Source organism: Rattus rattus, chromosome 15 (assembly GCF_011064425.1).
Source record: "Rattus rattus isolate New Zealand chromosome 15, Rrattus_CSIRO_v1, whole genome shotgun sequence".
NCBI classification, from domain to species: domain Eukaryota; kingdom Metazoa; phylum Chordata; class Mammalia; order Rodentia; family Muridae; genus Rattus; species Rattus rattus.
The window spans coordinates 64,096,212-64,117,830 of record NC_046168.1 but is presented as its reverse complement, the minus strand read 5'-3'; the positions used below and the strand labels follow the sequence as shown (position 1 = coordinate 64,117,830).

Sequence of the window (21,619 nt, the reverse complement as noted above, 5' to 3'; positions counted from 1 at the left end):
CACAATTAGAGATCGTCCACCATGATCAAGTTGGCTCCATCTCAGAGATGCAGAGATAATTCAACATAAATAAAACAATGGACTCTAGGACCACACGACACCTCACTGAATGCCGAAAAGACCTCTTGACCAGATCCCAACATCCCTTCTTAATAAAAGATCTAAAGAATCTAAGAATACAGAGGCCTTATCTTGGCATAATAGAGGCAATCCCATAGCCAGCACCTTGCTAAATGCAAGGGGCAAATGCAGACCAACTCCACTGAAACCTACAAGATAAGTACACCAACTCTCCTCATTCCTATTCAATATAGTAGTTGAAATCATAGGGCAGCCATATTGAGAAGCGTGCCTTTAATCCCAACACTTAGGGGCAGAGGCAGAGGCAGAGGCAGAGATTGCCAGGGCTATGTAGTGAGACCAAGAAAAAAAAAGCAAAACTTGAAATATTAGCTACAGAAATAAGACAAATGAAGGAGATAAAAAGGATATAAATAGGAGAGGAAGAAGTCAGATGTTCTTATTTGCAGATGAAAGGATTCTGTATGTTATAAAATCCTAATGACTCTGCCCCAAACCTCCTACAGCTGATAAATACATTCAGTATAACAATAAGATACAAAAATTAGTAGCCTTCCTATATGCAGATTGTAAACACACTGAGGAAGAAATTGGGGGATCTCATTTACAATAGCCACTACATATATATATATATATATATATATATATATATATATATATATACACATATAATCATGTCCTGAACTGTTCAGGGAGGGGGTGTCTAACCAAGAAAATGAAAGATTTATAAAAGTTAAATATAAGTGAATTCAAAAGAAGTAAGAAAGTTTACTTAGGAAGACATTTAACAAAGGATACAAAATATGTGAACATTGGAAACTATAAAACCGTATGAAACAGTTCATAATTGGCATATGGTGTTCACAGAAGATTCATGATTAAGATACCATTCTTCCATTGGTGACTTAAAGCTCTATATAAACATGAGTAAAAACACAAGCAACACAATCCTGAAATGTTACGTGAAACTTAAAAGACCTTAGGATAACCACAATGACGTTCTAAAAATGTTGTAGCAGAAAAAAATAGAGAACGTAAAGCTTCATAACTTGGAAACCAAGTGAAGCTAGTGTTAGACTTCGCATGACAGAAACTATGGATTCAACTCCAGAACCAAAAAGGAGAGAAAAAAGGAAACTCATCTTAAGGTCACTAGGAATCCTCAGTGATCGAGACAGTCTGGTGTGGGCATAAAGAGGACAGGGGTGCTAGGTCAATGGTTGCCAGAGCTCCAGAAACAGACCCAGGTCCATTGGTCAGATATAACAGAAGAATCATGGTAATTCAACTGAGAAAGGGCAGCCTTTTCTCCAGATGGGCTGCAAATTGTGGGTATTCGTGTGGGAAAAGCAAGCATTGGCTGTCTCTTTACACCATGCCAAAGTAATTCATTGGGTTAATATGCAAATGTATGAACTAAAATTATAACACTTATAAGAAAACATGGGAAAATTTAATCTTAAATTATCCAGAGAGTTCTCTGACAGAACACACACCGGAGGAGGGGGTAAAGAGAGAGAACTATAAACTCTGAAAGATAAGGAACTGATTAATTGGACATCAGCAAAAATTTTACGTTGTGTTCATCAACAGAAGAAACTTAAGAAAACTGAAGTCCAAGATATACATAAGCCTGTATCTAAAAAAGGTTTTAACTTCAGCTGACATTTTAAAAATCATTTACTTTAAAAAAAAAAATTCCATAGCCAGAAGACAAGAAGATGTGCAAGAATCCAGGCATAGTAGCAGACATCTGTAATCCAAGCACTTGGGAGGCAGAGACAAGAGGATTATAATTCAAGGCCATCTTGGGCTACATAGTAAACCCCAGGACAGCCTGAGTGTGAAGGAGGAAGAAAGAGAGGGAAAGGAGGAGGAAATGTCACTGCAATGATCCTCCACTGTATTTGTCCTTAAGGAAGTGAAAGCTAAGACCACAGTGAGGATATAAGAAAACTGAGCCAGGCAGCAGTGGTAAACGCCTTTAATCTCAGCACTCAGGAGGTAGAGGCAGGCGGAACTCTGAATTTGAGGCTAGCCTGGTCTACAGTTGAATTCTGAGACAGCCATGGTTACACAGAGAAACTGTCTCAGCAAAACCAGAGAGGGAGAGGGAGGGAGGGAGGGGGGGAGGGAAGGAGGAGATGAAAAGAAAAAGAAAAATTAATAGTAAAATTGTGGGAAGCTGGAAGTCCTAGGCTTTGTTCCTGCCCTGCCCCTGCCCCCTGCCCCCTGCCCCTGCCCCCCCTGCCCCTGCCCCCCTGCCCCTTGCCCTGCCCCTGCCCCTGCCCCTGCCCCTGCCCCTGCCCCTGCCCCCTGCCCTGCAAAATGGAACCAATGTAGTATAACCAATGTGCAAAGCAAACTGGCTGTTTTTAACAGCTACACACCTATTACACCTATTTGTAATCCAGCAAAACCAAAGGCCATATAAAAAACAACACAGCACTCTTTATATTTGTTTAAAGCTGGAAACACGGCCCAGAAGATGGCTAAAAGGGTAAAAGTACTTGGCACACAATCCCAATAACCTGAATTTGACCCCCCCAGAACTCACAGTGGAGGAAGAGGTCCAGTCCCCAAAAGTTGTCCTCTGACTTCTGCATAGGGCACCATAGTACACTTGTGCCCGCATACTGAATCCACTGAAACACATTGGTAATATGCATTAAAAAGTGAATTAATCGGGTTGGGGATTTAGCTCAGTGGTAGAGCGCTTGCCTAGGAAGCGCAAGGCCCTGGGTTCGATCCCCAGCTCTGGAAGAAAAAAAAAAAGTGAATTAATCTAAAATACATTATTCTAAGTGAGAAAGAAACTAAAAGAGTATATGATTTCATATGTATAATTTGTTTTTTAGAAAAGGCAATACCATAGTGACAGAGTAAGCAGTCATCTGGCCCTGGGGTAGTGGTAGGTCTTAGACCCATAAGAAGGGTGAATATCATATCTTCTGACATGGTGCTATGATCCTACCTGACTGCTGCTGCTGCTGCTGCTGCTGCTGCTGCTGCTGCTGCTGCTGCTGCTGCTGCTGCTGCTGCTGCTGCTGTGGTGGTAATGGTTAGTAGGCTAAGTCCTACAGGCAAAAACAGGTGTGTACATGCTGTCTCCCGTGACCTCACAGCTTTCCTGAGTCCAAGGAGCTGCTGCGGGCCAGAGAGAGAGGAGCTAGGTGGACTCAGAGCATGCTTTAAGGGCAGGCTTGGCCCCTTTCCAGCCAGGTTGATGTGAAGATAAGGAAGTAGGCTCAGTAGTCCTCACTCTACGTCAGTTCTGGAACCCAGAACTGAATCACCCATTTCATGGACTATTTGAGACACAGAAAAGACCTAGTGTCCAAGACCCCCCAGAGAGTTGCCTGGAGCACAAAGGCATCCACTGAGCGAGGGGTATGACCTCCTTTTACTGAGCAATTTTTGATGCTGTCTTTGATAGTCATACTTCATGCTAGTGAAGGCAAGAGTTTGAGACTGCTCAGTGATTCAAATGGCTGGGTTAGTGGGGTTTTTCCTAGCATAGTTTCTGAAAGCTGTTCCTAAGTAGAATTTTAGGCTTACAGTTGACGTTCCATATTGGTCGGTATTTTTTTTTAACCTAAGATGCCAACCAATCAAGAATCATAAATATTTTGGGGAAATCTGCAATGGTTCTAAACATGCACAAACTTCTTCCTGTCTTTATTCCCTAAGGACACAATGTAGCAACTATTTACACAGTTCTTACATGTTATTAATATTATATAACCCCCTAGAAAGGGGCTGGAGGATGCACCTCAGTTGGTAGAGTGCTTTCCCAGCATGCACTTGGTCCTCAGTACTACATAAGCCAGGCATAGTGTGCCCTCCTGTAATCCCAGCACTCAGTATTGAAGGCAAGAGAAGCACAAGTTCAAGGTCGCCCCCTGCCACATAGCTAATTTACGGCTACCCTGGGCTACATGAGATCTTGTCTCAAAAAGAGGAAGGAGAATCATCATTGTCATCAAGTCAGGTTCTGTAAGATTAAAAACACATAACAGATATAAATAACCTGTCTTTACAGGAGGGCTCTTGACACTAACATTAGAGATATTTTCTCTATGTCATCTTTGAAAGAATATCAAGCACTGAATGTAAGGCGCAATATTTTCTCACTACCCAGTGACAAGTTCAACAAGCCCCTGAGAACAGGGCTGGCTGGGGACTGCTGCCACTAGTCAGAGTTAAGCAGCCACACCCTATGGAGTGCAGGGGTCTGTTGTTCATCCCACATCTCAAGAAATTAGAGAGATGCTTCCAATTTGCATTTCAAATTGGAAAATATGTCCCAAGTGTGTGTCCCAGAAGTGATTTGAGTACATTAGCATAGAAATTATATTTTTATGTTTCTCGTCATCTGTTTGTTTTCCTTTTTAAAAAGACTTACGAAGAATTCGATAGCAGGAACAAAATCTGGTCGTTGTCTGAGAATTTCAAGCTATTTTCTATTATGCTATCAATACCAGGTTGTGGAAGAATATAGTTGTGAAAACAACAGGAAGTGGTTAAGTACTTAACTTTTTTTAAAAGATTTATTCATTTATTATATATAAGTACTTTTTTTTTGTCTTCAACACACCAGAAGAGGGCATTAAATGGTTTGAGCCACCATGTGGTTGCCTCAGGACCTCTGGAAGAGTGGCTCAACCCATCTCTCCAGCCCCAACATTTTTTTTAACTTTAAAGTTTACTTGAATTTATGGCCCCTAGGGAGATGGCTCACCATATAAAGTGCTTGCTGGGCCAGTGTGAGGATCTGGTTTCCCATCCCCAGCACCTACATAAATGCCAGATGGGTATGGCAGCCCTGCTGTCACAACAACCAGAAAGTAGAGGACAGGGTTCCAGGATGGAGAAAGCTAGTTAGAGTATCCATTTCAGTGAGCTCTAGATTCCTTTGAGAAACCCTGCCTCAACAAGTAAGCTTGAGATAAATCAAGGAAGATCCCCCAGTGTCGGCCTCAGATGTCTGCACAGGGTTGCATACATGAACACCCCCACCACAGATGCCACATGTGCAAACACGAGTACACATGCATCTACGTGCAAAAAAAAATTAACAAAATTATGCTTTCGAAACTCTAGAACATTGTCGTGAAGAGTAGTTTTCCATGTGGTACAATGACTACCTTAGACAACGCAGCTCAGCTCCTTGGAAAGAGTCAAGGTATTTGACTTTGGCCTTTAGGTTGCCTAAGCATACAAAGATCCCAAGGTGCTTCTCATTCAGTAATACAAAAAAATTAAGGCATGTCATACAGTCACATTTCTGCTTAGCCTTCCATCTCTGAATGCAATCTTTAATGGCGCTGAAGAGCCAGGACATAGGTATTGATGTAGAGAGGAGCCCAGTGGATTCCACAGGGATCTTCAGAGCTTTGGGCCTAAGTGATGCAAGCACCCCATGACCCTGTCCTTCTCCTGACCCGTCCAGCACGCTCCTGCCCTTCTGTCAGTGACTGAATAGCAATGAGTCCAATCAGAACACCTACTTCTCCCCTGCCACCTGCCAGAGGTCCTGCAGGGCACACAGTGCCTCTGCACTTGCCCTAGATCCAGTCCCCGTGACAAGCTTTCCATGGCTTGGTCTCCTGAGCGTCTAATCTCTTCTTGTCTCTGGCCCCTAGCCTTATCCAAGTTAGTTCAGGGTCTGACCTGTGTGGGGTCACAATGTGACCAACTGCTGTGACCAGCACATTGCTCTGCTACATGGGCCAGAGATAGTCAGCAGCCTACAAACTGTTTTCCTCCTTAGTTTGTATTGGCCTTTCTTAATCCAAGAAACCAGAAAAAGAGCTCACCACTCTTTGTGCTTATTAGCCATATTTAGACCCATCCTGGGCACCATTTAAGCTGCCAATAGGAACTATGTTGACTTTATAAAACATAGTATAGTATCAATGGTTCCTATATTCAAATCAGTCTTACATTAAGCCTGTTACATGGAGAGGAATCAAGTACCCCAGAGCTAGTGACATGACTTAGTATAAGGAAGGTTCTTTCAGAGGGCCCTGCTGTCATAATGGTTGAGCATAGTGACTTTACGACTCTTGGGTGAACCAAAACTCACAGTTCACATTGAACTCATGGTTTGCTTTAAACACACACACACACACACACACACACACACACACTCACACACACACAAATAAAACCCTCATAGTAAACTGTCCATCACTGAGCAGGCATAGTACTGAAGGGTGAAGCAGAAGGATCATAAGTTTGAGTCCAGCCTGGACTACCTGAGACCCTATGATAGATTTCCTTTATATGTTAATGAGCCAATTTAATCCATCTACTTGATATGTTCCTTTTTATTTTTATTATCTTTTTATTTTATGTGTATGAGTCTTTTGCCTCGTATGAACCATATGCATTTCTGGTGCCCAAGGAGGACATAAGAGGGTATTGAATCCCCTTGGGCTAGAACTACAGATGGTTGTGAACCACCATTTGAATGATGAGAGTCAAACTGGGGTCCTCTGTAAGAACAACAAGTGCTACTTTTAATCCCTGAGCCATCTCTCCAGCCCTTCATTTTGATCTCATGTCACCTTGAAAAGCCAAAAGACAGCTGTTAAGTGGACCCAAGACAATTCATACCCTCCATCGGCTGGGGCAGTTACTTGGCTCTCAAAAGTACTGAATGCCAAAAACCTTACCAAGCATCTTCTTGTTTTGTGATTGATGCCTGCCATTGATTTTTGACTAACAGTTTTCATTCTGGTGAGCTTTGTGAGCAGTAAGGAGATTCTGTAGTTTGCAGGAGTGGTGAGAGCCGAATCACCTTGCCTTGCATTGTGCTGAACAGTGGATACCCATGACTGTGTAGAGCCTGAACTTTCCCACCAAAAGAAGCCCTGCCTTCCTCTCTTCTGCCTTGCTGTTTCCTTTTGCTTCCTACTTTGTAAAATATCCTGACCTGTGTTTTCTTGTCACTCTTTCCAACCTTAGGAGTTCTTTGACCATGTGAAGAAGCTGTGGGATGATGAGGGAGTGAAGGCCTGCTTTGAGAGATCCAACGAGTACCAGCTGATCGACTGTGCACAATAGTAAGTTGCTGCCCAGGCCAGACCTCTCTGAAGCCTGATTGTATTCTTGGCTGTGCCCACTATAGCTCTGAGGTTTCCTAAAAACAGGAATCAAGAGTAGCTTTGACTTCGGAAGTTAACTTTTCTAAAGGAGGTGGCTTTGGCAACATTGTTTCACTGAAGGTATATTCAGTAACATTGTTTCGCTGAGGAGGATGTGTTTGGTAACACTGTTTTACTGAAGGAGATGTGTTCAGTAACATTGTTTCACGGAAGAACCAGAATAGGTTTCACTCCCTTTGTCCTCTTCTAAGTTCTTTTCATGCGTTTCCTTTCTGCACAGTGTTAAAGGCATATTTGTGAATTATAATTACCTAAACATTCACTATTATATTTTAATTTTGAAGCAAGGTTCCTCAAATTACTTTTTTTAATATCAAAATGTGTAGGACTGGAGACATAAATTGGTATCTAAAGAGCACTGGATGCTCTTCCAAAGGACCTAAGTTCAGTTCCCAGCACTCACATGGCTGCTCATATCTGCCTGTAACTCCACCTCCAGGGGATCTGGTGCCCTCTGCTGGCCTCCTTGGGCACCTGCACTAGCATGCACAGAGATATATGCACACGCATCTAATTTAAAAGAAAATAAAGCCTGTTTCCTATTATTTCCCTGCTGCATTTTGGAGTCCAGCATAATAAAGCTTACACTGATGTCAGGCAGGTTCTTGCTCCTTTCTTCTGCTGTTTTGGAGCGGTTCTGGACTTGAACCAGCAGTGACTTCAGTGTGTTCTGATTGACTGATCGTGAAAAGGAAGGCAGATTGATTATGACCCAGAAGTGAGAGTTGACCACATACTCCTGGTCATACAACTGCCCCGTAACTAGGGTACAGAGCTTCAACAACGACTTTCGTTATCCTGCTGTTTCCTGTGGGGTGAATTTGTGTTCCAGGGAAGAGATGTTTTCATATTGTCTGAGATCAGATACAGGCCAGTGTTGGAGCTCACTCACAGATGCCAGGTAGTTTGTTTTGTGAAGAGGCTTAAACTACCTTCTCTGGAGTTTTGTGGGATAAATGAGTGTGGTGTGAGTTCCTTCAGTGAGGGTTCTTAGGCCAACATTGGTTGATTCCCTTGCAAAGTAAAAAAGGTTAATCAACGATCCCTTTGTTCAGACACCCTTTTGTCCCCTGAGATACAGAAGCAAGTGGTACATGCTAGTCTGGGACCCAGATTCAACTATACTGCTGTTCATCTCACGAGCAACGATGACAATCAGTCACCTGTTTAAATGCCTTCTAGAATTTGGAATAACACAGCTCTATAGTGTCCTAGTTTAATGAGAATTCTAAGTGCACTGGAAATTTCTCTGTGAAGGTCAAACTCACAATAAAGCTGTTGTCGTATGAGAGAAAAATAAAATAACTGTTTTCAGAGTCATGACCAGGGTCTGACTCTTAAAGCATGTGGTTATCTTTATGCTTATTACAAAGTTGAGGCAGGAAGCTCGTGAGTCTGAGGTCTGCCTGTGTTATATAACTTCTATCAACCTACACGCTAAAGCAGAAATTGCCAGCATCAGGAATCTCCAGAGTAGTCAAACCACAATGACATTCACTTATGTTTGCACCGGAAGTTGGGGTGCAGTGTGTGCTTTGTTGCCTTGTGTCAGTGTCCTTGTAGACACAGCGTTGACACTCATTGTCACTTGAGGAATTTAATTTCTTTTTTTTCAAGATTTATTTATTTGTTTTATGCAAGTACCCTGTACACTGTCGCTGTCTTAAGACAAACCAGAAAAGGGTGTCAGATTCCAGATGGTTTCGAGCCACCACATGGTTGCTGGGAATTGAACTCAGGACCTCTGGAAGAGCAGTCAGTGCTCTTAACCACTGAGCCATCTCTCCAGCCCGAGGAATTTAATTTCTTAAACAACAAAAATGGAAACCTTACTCTTGTGTCAGCGGAGTGGGGAGCTAATGATTTAGCTTCAAGTAGACTGTACAAAAATAAATCTTTTTTTTTTAAAGTGACACAAGTTTGGCCATGAACAGACCAAGAATCAGATGATGTAATAGTTCTGCCGCCACCTGCTGCATGAGACTTGGGACAAAATATTTCAGTGGGAGGGAAAAAAAAGTGGCATCCAGGCCCGTGGAGTTGTGATAGGACAAATAAGTTAAGACACCCAAAGCCCTGAGAATAGTGCCTGCCATATAGTTGAGCTCTTGGTAAGTATTAATCTTGCTTATGAGACTGATATCCTGAGGCTCAAAGAGGTAGACAGAGGCATTCCAGAATCACGGTTTCCCAGTAATAGAGGCAACCATAGGAATAGATTTCTGGTTTCCTTCACTTCTGTCCTTGAATACCTCAGAAAGCCCTGAAGAGAAAGTTCCTCATGAATGAGGCTCCTGGCCTCAGCCAGAGATTCCCCTTTCAGGCTTGTTAAGAATATAAAGCCCAACTTTCTTACGCTCAGATCTGACCAAGTCACAGGAAACTGCCACCTTGGAGACTTGGGAATCCGATTCTTCATACCTGCCCTTGTACATTTTATCCATCTTAACTTGTGAGGATCGTGTTAGTTCAATACCTTTGTCTCCTAAGACTGATCGTGTTTTACTCCCATGCTCAGTTCAGGGACTAAGGGAATGGAGAACCCAGAGCGTTTTAAGTGGCTATGTAAATTCTTGGGAAATGTAAGCTCCGACCATCTCCCGTCACTGTTGCTTCATAAAAGAAAGTGCATATATGCATCGCACTGGCAGCGGGGTGTGACTGTGATGCTGTGCTGTTTGTCAACTCATGAGGCTTTGAACTTCTCCAGGGAATGGGTCCTGTGCCATGTTTCAGTCGGGCATCACCGTCAGTCATGTATGTAACAGAGTCAAACATTGCTGCTGACATGATCATGCTCTGAAAAGTGTATCATGAGACAGTTCCATTACTGTACAAACTTCACCGAGCATACATGCTTCTGCAGACCCAGATTGCACTTAGCCCTCCAGGGAAATAGAGACACATACAAATGTTTCCTAGCCTACCGTTCCCAGGACTTCGATGAATGAAACAGCTCAGGATTAAGTCAAACACAAAAGAAGTGATGCAAACGAGAGATAGAGTAAGGACTAGAAGATGGCTCAGAGGCTAAGAGGACTCCCTGCTCTTCCAGAGGACAGGAGTGCAGTTCCCAGAACCCAGGTAGCTCACAACCACCTGTAACTACAGATCTGGGGGGGATCCAATCCCCTCTGTTGGCCTCAGCAGGCACCCACACATACACCACATACACTTAAAGAGATTCGTATGGGAAATACTGCACTGATGACATCATTGTTTCCTTGCCTTATCAAGGACGATGGGCTACATGTGACTCGTGGGCTGTTCTTTTGTCTGGCTGGCAGCCCAGTGTGTGGTTCATACCAGCATCACTACAGATGCCAGGGAAATGCACTGTAGCACATTCTGACGGCTGGGAAGACCGGGAAACAGGATCATTCCGCTCCATATAGTCTTTTTTTTTTTGGTTCTTTTTTTCCGGAGCTGGGGACCAAATCCAGGGCCTTGCACTTCCTAGGCAAGCGCTCTACCACTGAGCTAAATCCCCAACCCCCCATATAGTCTTAAGACACTACCATCACATGCTCAATCCAGAGAACATCGAAGTTTCATGTGCAACATGGGATTGTAACTGAACTAACAAAGCAAGAGTCTGGTATTCAGTGTGCCGCTGACTGGAGACACTGACCCTTGACTCCTTCACAAGTCCACACCACACCCTAGATTCTCATACACTACAGCTTACTCTTGCCAAGCCCCAAGATCTTGACGTAGTTTCTTCCCTTTGCTTTGCTTTCCCCTCATCTAAATTGCTAGGAACAGATCTGACTAATGTCTTGAGTGACTCTGAGTCACCGTGCTATGCTACCCGGCAGTTCTGCACTCTGAACTCCAATGCTTACTTTTTTTTTTTCTTTTCTTAGGAGCTCTATTATTGCATTTTTTTTATTGGATAGTTTTATGTATTTACATTTCAAATGTTATCCCCTTTCCTGGTTCCCCCCTCTCCCATTCCCCCTCCCCCTGCTTCTATGAGAATGCCCTCCTCCCACCCACCCACTCCTACCTCAACACCCTGGCATCCCCCTACACTGGGAAAACAAGCCTTCACAGGACCAAGGGTTTCTCCTATTGATGCAAGACAATGCCATCCTCTGCTACAAATGTGGCTGGAGCCTTGTGTACTCTTTGGTTGACAATTTAGTCCCTGGGAGCTCTGGAGGGAGGGGAGGGGGATCTGGTTGCTTGATATTGTTGTTCTTCCTGTGGGGTTGCAAACCCCTTCAGCTCCTTCAGTCCTTTCCCTAACTCCTCCATTGAGGTTCCCATGCTCGGTCCAATGATTGGCTGCAAACATCATCATCTGTATCAGTAAGGCTCTAGCAAAGCCTCTTAGGAGACATCTATATCAGGCTCCTGTCAGCAAGCACTTCTTAGCATCAGAATAGTGACTGGGTTTGGTGGCTGCATATGGGATGGATCCCCATGTGGGGCAGTGTCTGGATGGCCTTTCCTTCAGTCTCTGTGCCAGTCTTTGTCCCTGTATTTCCTCCCATGAGTAAAAGTCATCTTTCTATGCATAATTCTCAGAACCCTCTAGAGGAGAGTTCCTTGGTGATGCTGAAATTCTGTTAGGGCCTTAGAAGACTGAGTGGTCCACTAAGACCTAAGAAGCCAGGCCTAGTGTTGCCAGCTTGCAATCCCAACTACTCGGGTGGTAGAGACAAGAAGATAGCAAGTTCAAGGCCTTTTCAGGGCTAGGGCATGAGCCCAAGGGCAGCTTGGTCAGCTTAATGAAAGCCTAGTTCAAAACAAAACTCTAATGAGGGCACTGGCTTTAATTAAGTGGTTGCCTAGCATGAATGAAGCCCTGTTTAACTTTCAGTACCAGAGTAGGAAAAGTGATATCATGAGAATCTACCAGTTCATAAAAGGCTTGGTCTACAGTTCCAGCTATTTGCTCTTAGTTATATGCCCAAGAGAAGCACAAACATGCATCTATACAAACATGTGTTCATAGCAACCTTACCCATAATAGCCAAAATCAGAAGCAACCCAAGCGCCCATCAACAGATAGATGTGCAATGTCCTTGCAATGGGATGTGTTCAACAACAGGAGAGAAAGGCAGTACTAATGCAGGGGTAGGAAATGGACAGACCTGAGAGACACTAAGCTACGTGATGGAAGCCAAACCCAAAGGGTCACAAATAAATGATCCAGGTATATAGAATGCCCACGAATGACAAACCTGCAGGTGGTACTGGGGATGAGGGGAAGAAAGACTTAAGTGAGACTCCTCAGGGTAAGCAGACCCTCTTAGGATGATGTGTACATGGGTTGCTTTTGTGTTGCTATGACAAAATCCCTGGCAGGAACAACTTAAAGGAGAAAGGATTTGTTTTGGCTCACGGTTTCAAGGAGTTCAGTCATCACGACCAGCAGGGCACAGTGGAGCGGCACACTCACCTTTTGTCGGGTGAGGAGCAGAGAGAGAAATATCAGTTTTCTATTGACTTTCTCGTTTTTTTCCAGTCTCTTCTGCACAGACGTCAGCCTGTGGATTGTTAGTGCTACCTACCGTCACCCCTTCAGTTAATTCTCTCTAGAAACACCCAGAAGTGTGACTCACCAATCTCCTAGGTGATTCTGAATACAGTCAAGTTGACAATTACGATTTCCCATTAGGGTGAATGTTCTGGAATTGGCTAATATGCTGGCCATATAAACTTGTGAATACACTAAAACCATTGGGTTCTACACTTCAAAGTGGTGACACTTTATATACATATACTACATAACATATCCGCATACACATATACATCGCAAAAAGAAAGATGACAAGAGGATGGAGAAATGCAAAGCAGAAAAAAATGTTGGCAGGGAGGGGCTAGAGAGATGGCTCGGCAGTTAAGATCTCTGATTGCTCTTCCAGAGGACCCAGGTTCAGTTCCCAGCACCCACATGACAGCTCACAATGGTCTACAACTCCAAGATCTGACACCTTCACACAGACATGTCTTAAAAACACCAGTGCAATGAGATAAAAGTAAATAAATAGAATATTTTTTTAAAATATGGTTTTTTTTAAGTGTCAGGTACATGGTAATCAGGGCTGGCTCTGTGTAGACAGTCACCATGCAGGCCCAGTGACAGCAGACTACAGCCTCCTCCTTCAGCCCTCCGTGCGTCAGTGGTTCATAACAACATAGTAGAGACATGCACATATGTTTGCAAGGCCTGCCTCTTCATACTCAGTCAACCAGCAGAGTGTGCCCCAGAAGCACCCTGGAAGCTGAAATACATAAAGAGAGGGAGGCGCCTCTGAAATGCGCCACACGGGTAAGGCTTGTGAGGCTACTGAGATCTGCTTTATGCTGTTTGGCACACAAGAAGTAGAAATGTCCTCAGGCTACTTCTCGGAGAGGTAGGAGGGTTTCTCCAAAGTTGCCTTTGTCCTGGTTTCAAATCAGTCGCCCTTTGGGGAAGGCCCCTGAGCAGGTGCTTTCTCTTTGGGTTAATAGGTACATTGGCTTCTCTTGAGTTTATTCCTCCCCATTTTCGTCTCTTCCACCTTTCCTTTAGAAGAGCAAATTCCAGATGGAGTGAAGAGATAGTGTCCAGCCCAGGCCGCCTCAAACGTGTCCCTCTAGCCAGTGACTGGAACTCGCTCCTCTAATCTAAGTCTGTAGTCACTTCTATGTCCCCTGAGCAGGAACTACCACTTCCAGCAACGATGCATGCCTACCTGGGGGTGAGAACAACGGGAATCAGCGTTCCCACTGGGTTTGAAACGCCCCACTCTGGCACAAATGTCTTTTTAGCACCGAGCAAACTGCAAATCACCAAGGATTATATTTTATTCCAAGTTCCCTGGTTCCTGCTATGAACATTTAAACACAGTCTACTGAATTACCCCCCCCCCATGCATTTCCTCTAAGGCCTCATAATAAGTGATTAAGTAACCATGGAAACAGCTATTTTAGGAGAGAGAAAATTGAGTCTTTGGAAGATCTCTGTAAAATCAGACTTCACTTAATGTAACTTTCAACACCACCCAGTGCGGGCTCCTGTGCTTTGTACCAACACATAAGCTCATTTAGAAGCACATCCATTTCAGTAATTGGCTTGAGAAGACTCTTAGACTATCAAAGGAAAAGAAGAATCAGGAAACTCCTATCCTACAGTCCAACTCTGTCCTTCCTCAACAGCCAGCAGTTTCCCCAGCCCCGTCTACCATCTCTGATTCTGACTTCAACTGTACGGCTCGCTGCCAAGCCCTGGGAATACTACGCTCTTAGAATAATCTAGAAATGATTGGCACTTATGTAAGCTCAACTTCAAAACTGGCCTTTTGTGGGTAATTTTAAAATGAAAAAACAAAAAATTTAGAAGACACGTATTACATACACTATACCACTATATATTTGAAGTCATCAAAAACTATAACCGTAACCAAGATGGATAAACATGTTATTCTTTTTTTTTTTTTTTTTTTTTTTTTCCGGAGCTGGGGACCCGAACCCAGGGCCTTGTGCTCACTAGGCAAGCGCTCTACCACTGAGCTAAATCCCCAACCCCTGATAAACATGTTATTCTTAACTGTCCTTTTCAACTTCGTTGTTAGATACATTTGTTTTTCAGATTTATTTTATAGATCTGAAACGCTAGGACTGTCCTTCCTGCTTATGGGCCGTTGTTTTTTGTTTGTTTCTTTCTTTCTCTTTTGCTGTGGGAGACGATAGTGTGTTGGAGAGAACACAAATGAATAAAACCTGAGCAGAAGTCCCTCAGCTCCAGCCCACCCCCAGTCCATCATTTCTTCCATCACTGTTTGTAAATGTCTGCCTTATAGCCTATCAAAAAAATTTTTAACTAATTTACTTTTTTAGATTTGTGTGGGTCTATGTGCAATGTGTAGAAGTGTGTTCACATTTATATGCACATGTGTGGGTATGCTTGCAAGTTCCCTAGTTCCCCAGTTCCTGCTGGGAACATTTATAGTCAGAAGACAAGGCTTGGGTGTCAGTTCATGCCTTCCACCTTGTTTGAGACAAGACCTTTTTCCCCCACTGTGTATGCCAGGCTAGCACGCACAAGAGCTTCCAAGCCTTCTCCCACCCTGAGCACCATCCCTAGAATTACAGACAGGTGTGCACACTACCATGTCAGGCTTTCTGTCTGTTCTGAAGGCCAAAACTCAGTCCTTACATTAGCATGACAAGGCTTTTAACCTTCTGCGCCATTGCCCCAGCCCACATGATTTTGTGTAGAAAATGTTTTAAAGTACCTGGGAAGAAGGACTCCCTTGCAGGAAGATCTCCAGTGGGTTCTCATGCATCCCTCTATTTGATAGACACTCTTTGTATAAAAGCCAAGATGACAAGACAGTGGGGTTCCCTGGTCCAGGCCCCTTCCCGGCTGATCACAAATTTCTAAAACTCTTTGCCATTTGCTCTGCACTGCTGGAATTTCATGGTGATCGTGCTAAAAGACCTTCAAATGATCAGTAACATAAAACACGAGTTTCTTTTTGATAACTTACAGCTATGATGGTTAATATTCATTAGAAATGAAACCGTGTGTCCCACAGACCCAGGCGCAGCCAAGAAGCTGATGTGGCTGGTGGTGAGGACCAAGGACCTGCCCTCCCCCACTCCTGCACTGCCTCGTGTCCCTTTGTTGGCTCCAGGTCATGACTTCAAAAGCAGTACCAGTTTTCAGGATTTATAACAAGAGAGGGAAGGCAGCAGACACCAGGCACCAAAGCGAAGTGGCGAATTGCTAGAACAAATGGTCCAAAGTAAAATGCGATTTCACTGGAGGAGCATTTATTACTCGTGTTTACATTTATAGCCTTTAATCGCTACCAATGAGCCAGAAGTGAACATTGTTTAAAGCGAAGTTGAAGCTCAGTGATTAAAGGTGACTTAATTCATGGGTGCTGGGGAGATGGCTCAGTGGTTAAGAACACTGGCTGCTCTTCCAGAGGACCTGGGATCGATTCCCAGCAACCACATGGTGGCTCACACCTGTCTGTAACTCCAGTTCCAGGGAATCCTACACATCCACGGGCAAAAATACCAATGCATGTTAAAAGATGACTTTATTCATTCACTGGGTTTGTTGTCCAGTTCTTTCCTGCTAGGGGAGAGGCTGTGCTGAAATACTCTGGTATGTGTCCACCGAAGGTTACAAATGGAAACCAATACACTTTGCGTTTGCCTTATAATCATATGAAGTATTTTACACAGAGTCATGCAGAAGTATGACAAGGCAAACAGTTCAGTCATCTTCCAACTCTAATCCCAAATAGTCCGTGGCAACACGCCACATTCCTTAATAGAATATCTGGAGAATAAAACTTCTGCCTCACTGAGGACCACTGAGGACATGACAGCTATCCTACATGCAGAGCCTAGGCCAGAGTCTGGCCTCCTGCTCGTCTGCTGCTGGATGGAGTGTGTGGTGCACAACCTCCTCTTCACCACTTACTTGCTCACATGGGAACTGGTTCATCTCTTTCTTTCTTCCTTCCTTCCTTCCTTTCTTTCTTTCTTTTCCTTTCTTTCTTTCTTAATTACTTTTTTTTTTTACAATCTAGCCATTGCCCCCCTCCTGGTTTCCCCTCCCACAGTTCCTCATCCCATTCCTCCTCTCCCATCTCTAAAAGGATGTCCCCCACCACCACCTCTGCCAGGCCTCCCCACTCACTGGGGCCTCAAGTCTCTTGAGGGTGAGCCACATTTCCTCCCTCTGAGGCCAGACCAGGCAGTTCTTTGCTGTACATGTGTCGGGGGCCTCAAACCAGCTCGTGTACGCTGCCTGGTTGGTGACTCAGTGTCTGAGAGATCTCAGGGGTCTGGGTTAGTTGAGACTGCTTGACTTCCTATGGGGCCGCTCTCCTCCTCAGCTTCTTCCAACTTGGAATCCATCTCAAGGGGAGGCTCCAGGGCCTGACACTATTACTGATGCTATCGTGTGCTTACAGACAGGAGCCTAGCATGGCTGTCCTCTGAGAGATCCAACAAGCGGCTGACTGAGACAGATGCAGATATTTACACCCGACCATTGGACTGAAGTCAGGGTACCCTGTGGTTGAATTAGGGAAAGGCTGGAAAATGTAGTTCCATAATGAAAGCTTGTCTTGAAATCGCTAAAAGATGCTGGCAAGGAATCCCTCATCACGCCTCTCCCTAGGGCTTGCAACTGCTCTCCATTCAGTTGCATGATCGCCTCTCCTTAGCAGAAGCCGCTGTGGTATGCAGACACTCCATCCCTTTTGTATAATGAAAATATGAAAAAATATATCTAAATTCCATAAGTTCTTTTCCACACAGATGGACTATCGCCTAGGTGTGTTAACTCCTCACTTGAGGTTACTGGGGGTGGGAGTAACAATGTTTTTTATTCTTTGAGATTTTCATACATATATACAATATACCATGATCCCAGCTATTCTCCTCTCCCCCTCCAACTCTCCCTAAACCCCTCTCCCATCTCCCGCCCTATTTTTTGTTCTCCATTTTAACTTACAGTTTAATTCAAATCAAGTCTGACTAGTGTTGCCCTGCTGTTTCGCCACAGCCCAGAACGTGGCCTAGCACATCACCGGCAGTCTATATTTTCAACTGAATGGCTGTTTGTATCGTAGGTCTTTTTCCTTCCTTCCCCACTATCTTAGTCCACCATGTCCATATATACAAAAGTAATGTTCCCATAACTCTAACCTAGTTAAAGGCACAATGTCTGCTCACAGTATCATTCAAAGTCCTTCAAAAGAAGAACAATCACAGTGTCCATCAACTGGTGAATGGTTAACAAAATACACTATGTCCGTGGAATGAAATATTATTCAGGAGTAAAAAGAATGAGGCTTTCTGGCATGTGGGGAAGGGGCTCCTGGTATCTAGGTGGTAGGGAGTGAGCTTAGCATGGATGGGGCAGGGTCTAACCCCTAGTGCCACAAAATAGAAAAGAATGAGGTTATACTACAAGGCCTCCTTTACAATAGAAGTATTTACTGCCTCCAGGACAATGAGAAGCTGGAATGATCCCTTATGTAAGTAGATTCCTTCCTTCCAGTTATGCATTTAGAGCATTGAGAGTGGATTTCAGAATGTAAGGAAGGTAGCTGCTCTTTAAAAATTTCACATTGAAGAAAGCCGTCTGAAAGAGGGGTTCCCTAGGCTGATACGTGTGCCAGTTATTCGAAAGAAGTAACTTTATTGTAGTAAATTCCATTGATCACATGATAACTGGGGTCCTTCCTATCTGTGGTCAACATTTGAGAAATAAATATTATTCCATTATGATAATAAAATGGTATCATGGAATATGAACACAGTTTTCATTTGTTTACGGACCCCGCTGTTTATATGGGTGTCCTGGTTTCACATCCTAATTGGTATTAATAAAAACTTACTGCTTGGCATTATTTCGGGGAATAATAATGTAAGATCCCTAATCTGGCTGCCTCTCACAGGCAGCAACTGCTAAGGAAGAAACCGTGCTTTGCTATGACTTTCTAGTAAGAGGTGAACAGGGACTAAATATATCTTCCGAGACAGAAAAGACCCAAGAGATCATTTTGCCAAAAAAGGTAACTTTGTATTGTTTTCAAGTAAATACATTCAATCATGTTTCAGATCTCTTGAGAAACTAGTATGAAGTTAACATTGACGACAGGGTCAGTTTCCCACTCTGGTGTGACCAGAACAGTTGTGGCTATCCCTTTGAATGCTCAGGTGGCTGGTTCTGGGTCCCACAAACGTCCAGCTCTGTGGCCACTGAAGTTCCTTATGTAGTCATAAGATGACAGAAGTGTTTGCACAGAACATGTACACATCCTCCTGTGCGCTAAATCTTCCCCAGACGACTCGTGCTGTTTGTACGGTATTGGTGCTTTTAGAGTGGTTACACAGAGATGTTACGGAATGAAGATAAGAGAAGCCTATGCATGTTTGGACCAGACTCTTTTCTTTTCTTTTTTATTAAATATTGTCACTCTTCAGTCAGCTTAAGCACACGTGGAGAATTTGAAGATAAAGAGAAGATACCCATTTCCCTCCAGAAGTATGCACTTACTTCTCAGAGACCTGGGAAGCCTTCCAGCAGATGGGGCTTCTGGGAAGAGAAACTGTAGTAGACAGTCCTGGACTGTTAACAAAGAACAGAACAAAAATCCCCCAAGGTGCCAGAGCCGATGAAAAACTGTTGTCACCGTTTCCTTATTTCACTTCACGTAAATGAACTGACATTTTTTTTTTCAGTTTGGGTTAGTGTTAACGGAAATTCAATTACTTTTCTTTTTTGTTCCCCATCCTAATCACTTCTGCAAACCTACTTTCTCCATGTGACTTACTGGTGAATGGTGCTTTTGGGACATTGGTGTAGGTGCAGGGAGACAGGTCTTGCTTTTTTTATTTTCTGGACTTTGCTGGTACTAAGCAACACTATACTAAGCTCCAGGTCCCATTACTAGCTGGGACCTAGGATCCATTTATTTCTTCAAATCACTTCCCTGAGCTCTTCCTGGTGGTTCCCAGAGAGAAATGGCCACACTTCTGCCTCCCTCCCTAAGTTCATTGAGAATGCTTGACCAGCACCCCTGAGCCCTATGGAAAATAAAACATTCTACTTACGAAGATATCATGAATCGCTCGGGTTTGCCTACTATCCTTGTCCCCTCTGCTGCTCTTTTAGCCTGGAGCTCAGGAAACATATGTGGAGTAAAGACATGGACCAGCATGTCAATCACAGAGAAGCAACTGAATTTCCGTTACACTAAACTGTACCAAGCTGCAAAATGGAATCAGTAAATATTTGTGGAATACAAGATGGACTAGAAGATTCCAGCACAGCTCTACCACATTCACAGGAAGGCACACATTATATTTTAAATGCCCCACCCTTTTGCCCAACTGGATGCACAGGAAAGAACACATGCCGGTCTAAACAGACCTTAGAGACTACGACCTTGAGCGGAATGTAAAGAACGGATTGCCGGATGCAGACATGGTAAGAGCATCCTCAGAGGTAACTACTGAGACTCTTGACTCGAACACCTACGTGGACAGAGGTGTATGTAAATAAGGATTAGGACGGAGGTGGTCTTATTTCACAGATTATCTACTGCCAAGGAGGCAGCTGTGTGACAGTCTCAGGAACAGACTAAAACACTTGCTGCACAAGGGTGTGCCTGGGAGGTTTTGCTGTAGGTCATGTTGGGTTAGAGGGTATCCATGGAAAAGAAGAAGCAGGGTACTCAAGGAGAGGAGAGCACCTGCCAAGGACAGAGTCAGCCTTCTCTTCCTGTGCCAAGCTGCTATCTCTGGGTAGATGGTCCCCGGACTCCTCCCCCACTGGGAAGTGGCCAATCGTGGTTCACTGAGTGCAGGTGACTTTTAGTGCCTGTTCCACACCCTACATTAACCTTGTAATTGGTTCCAGTCATCAGTCTTCTCAAGGGGACTATTGCTCAGGGGGTCAATTTATATTGGTAGGATAAGCAATGACCATTTGTTTTGTTACTCTTGTGTTTGGGTTTTTGACACTGAGTCTCACTGAGCATCTCAGGCTGGCTTGGAGTTTTGTATCATCCGGCCTCAGCCTTCTCTGTGCTGGCATTACAGGTGGACACCACTGCACCTAGTCTGCTTGTTTGTTTGTTTTGGTGCTAGGGATCAAATCTAGGGTCTTGTGGACGATAGGCAAGCATTGTCACAACTGATCTGCACCCTCAGCCCCAAGATTTCTTTGTTCTTGTTATCCATTGATCTGTCACTGCTTCTGGGGTATCCAGGGAATCTGATGTCAACACCTAACCAAAGGTGTGGTCTCTGCCAAGTTATGCCTAGGTTTCCTTGCCTGAATACTGGAGCTATTAATAGAGTCTCCCTACTCCTGTGTGAGGGTAAAATGAACTTATTTATGGAAAGTGTTGAACAATGCCTAGCAGTTACGAATTTAATAAGCAGTGGTTGTCATTAGCTCCATCTGTCAGAGTTTGCCATGATTGTATTCCAAACCATCCCACCTAATTAGAGTTTGTCATGAAGAAAGCTATTGGCTAGGACGTAGCTCAGTTTAGAGTGTTTGCCTAGTATTCATGAGGCCCTTGGTTCCATCACCATGATCACGAAAAAAGAAAAGGGAAAGAGTGCAGAAAGGCCAGATCTAAAGGGGGAGGAGCTAGTAGGCTGAGGGTGAGTAGAGAAGCTCAAAACACCCTCTGTTCTCACGTTGGATACATTAATATATGACATTCATAGAAAAGCTTCCCTTGGAGGTAGAGCTTTGCTGGGATGGGAGCTGAGTGCTAAGTTTACTGTATAGGGTAATGTCCCAACTCCTCAGTCACACTCCGGGTCCATAAAACGTCCTTAGACACACTGTCTGTACCCACTTGCAATGGTACAGCAGA

General features: G+C 43.9%; 1 protein-coding gene across 2 annotated transcripts in view; it reads left to right on the top strand.

Moving 5' to 3' along the window:
* Window positions 1–21,619, top strand: part of Gnal (G protein subunit alpha L) — a 143,938-nt gene that overhangs the window by 98,595 nt on the left and 23,724 nt on the right. For both annotated transcript variants that reach the window (XM_032885456.1, XM_032885457.1), the window contains exon 5: window positions 7,054–7,151. In XM_032885456.1, the coding sequence (XP_032741347.1) occupies window positions 7,054–7,151 (98 nt within the window). The remainder of the gene's footprint in view (window positions 1–7,053; window positions 7,152–21,619) is intronic.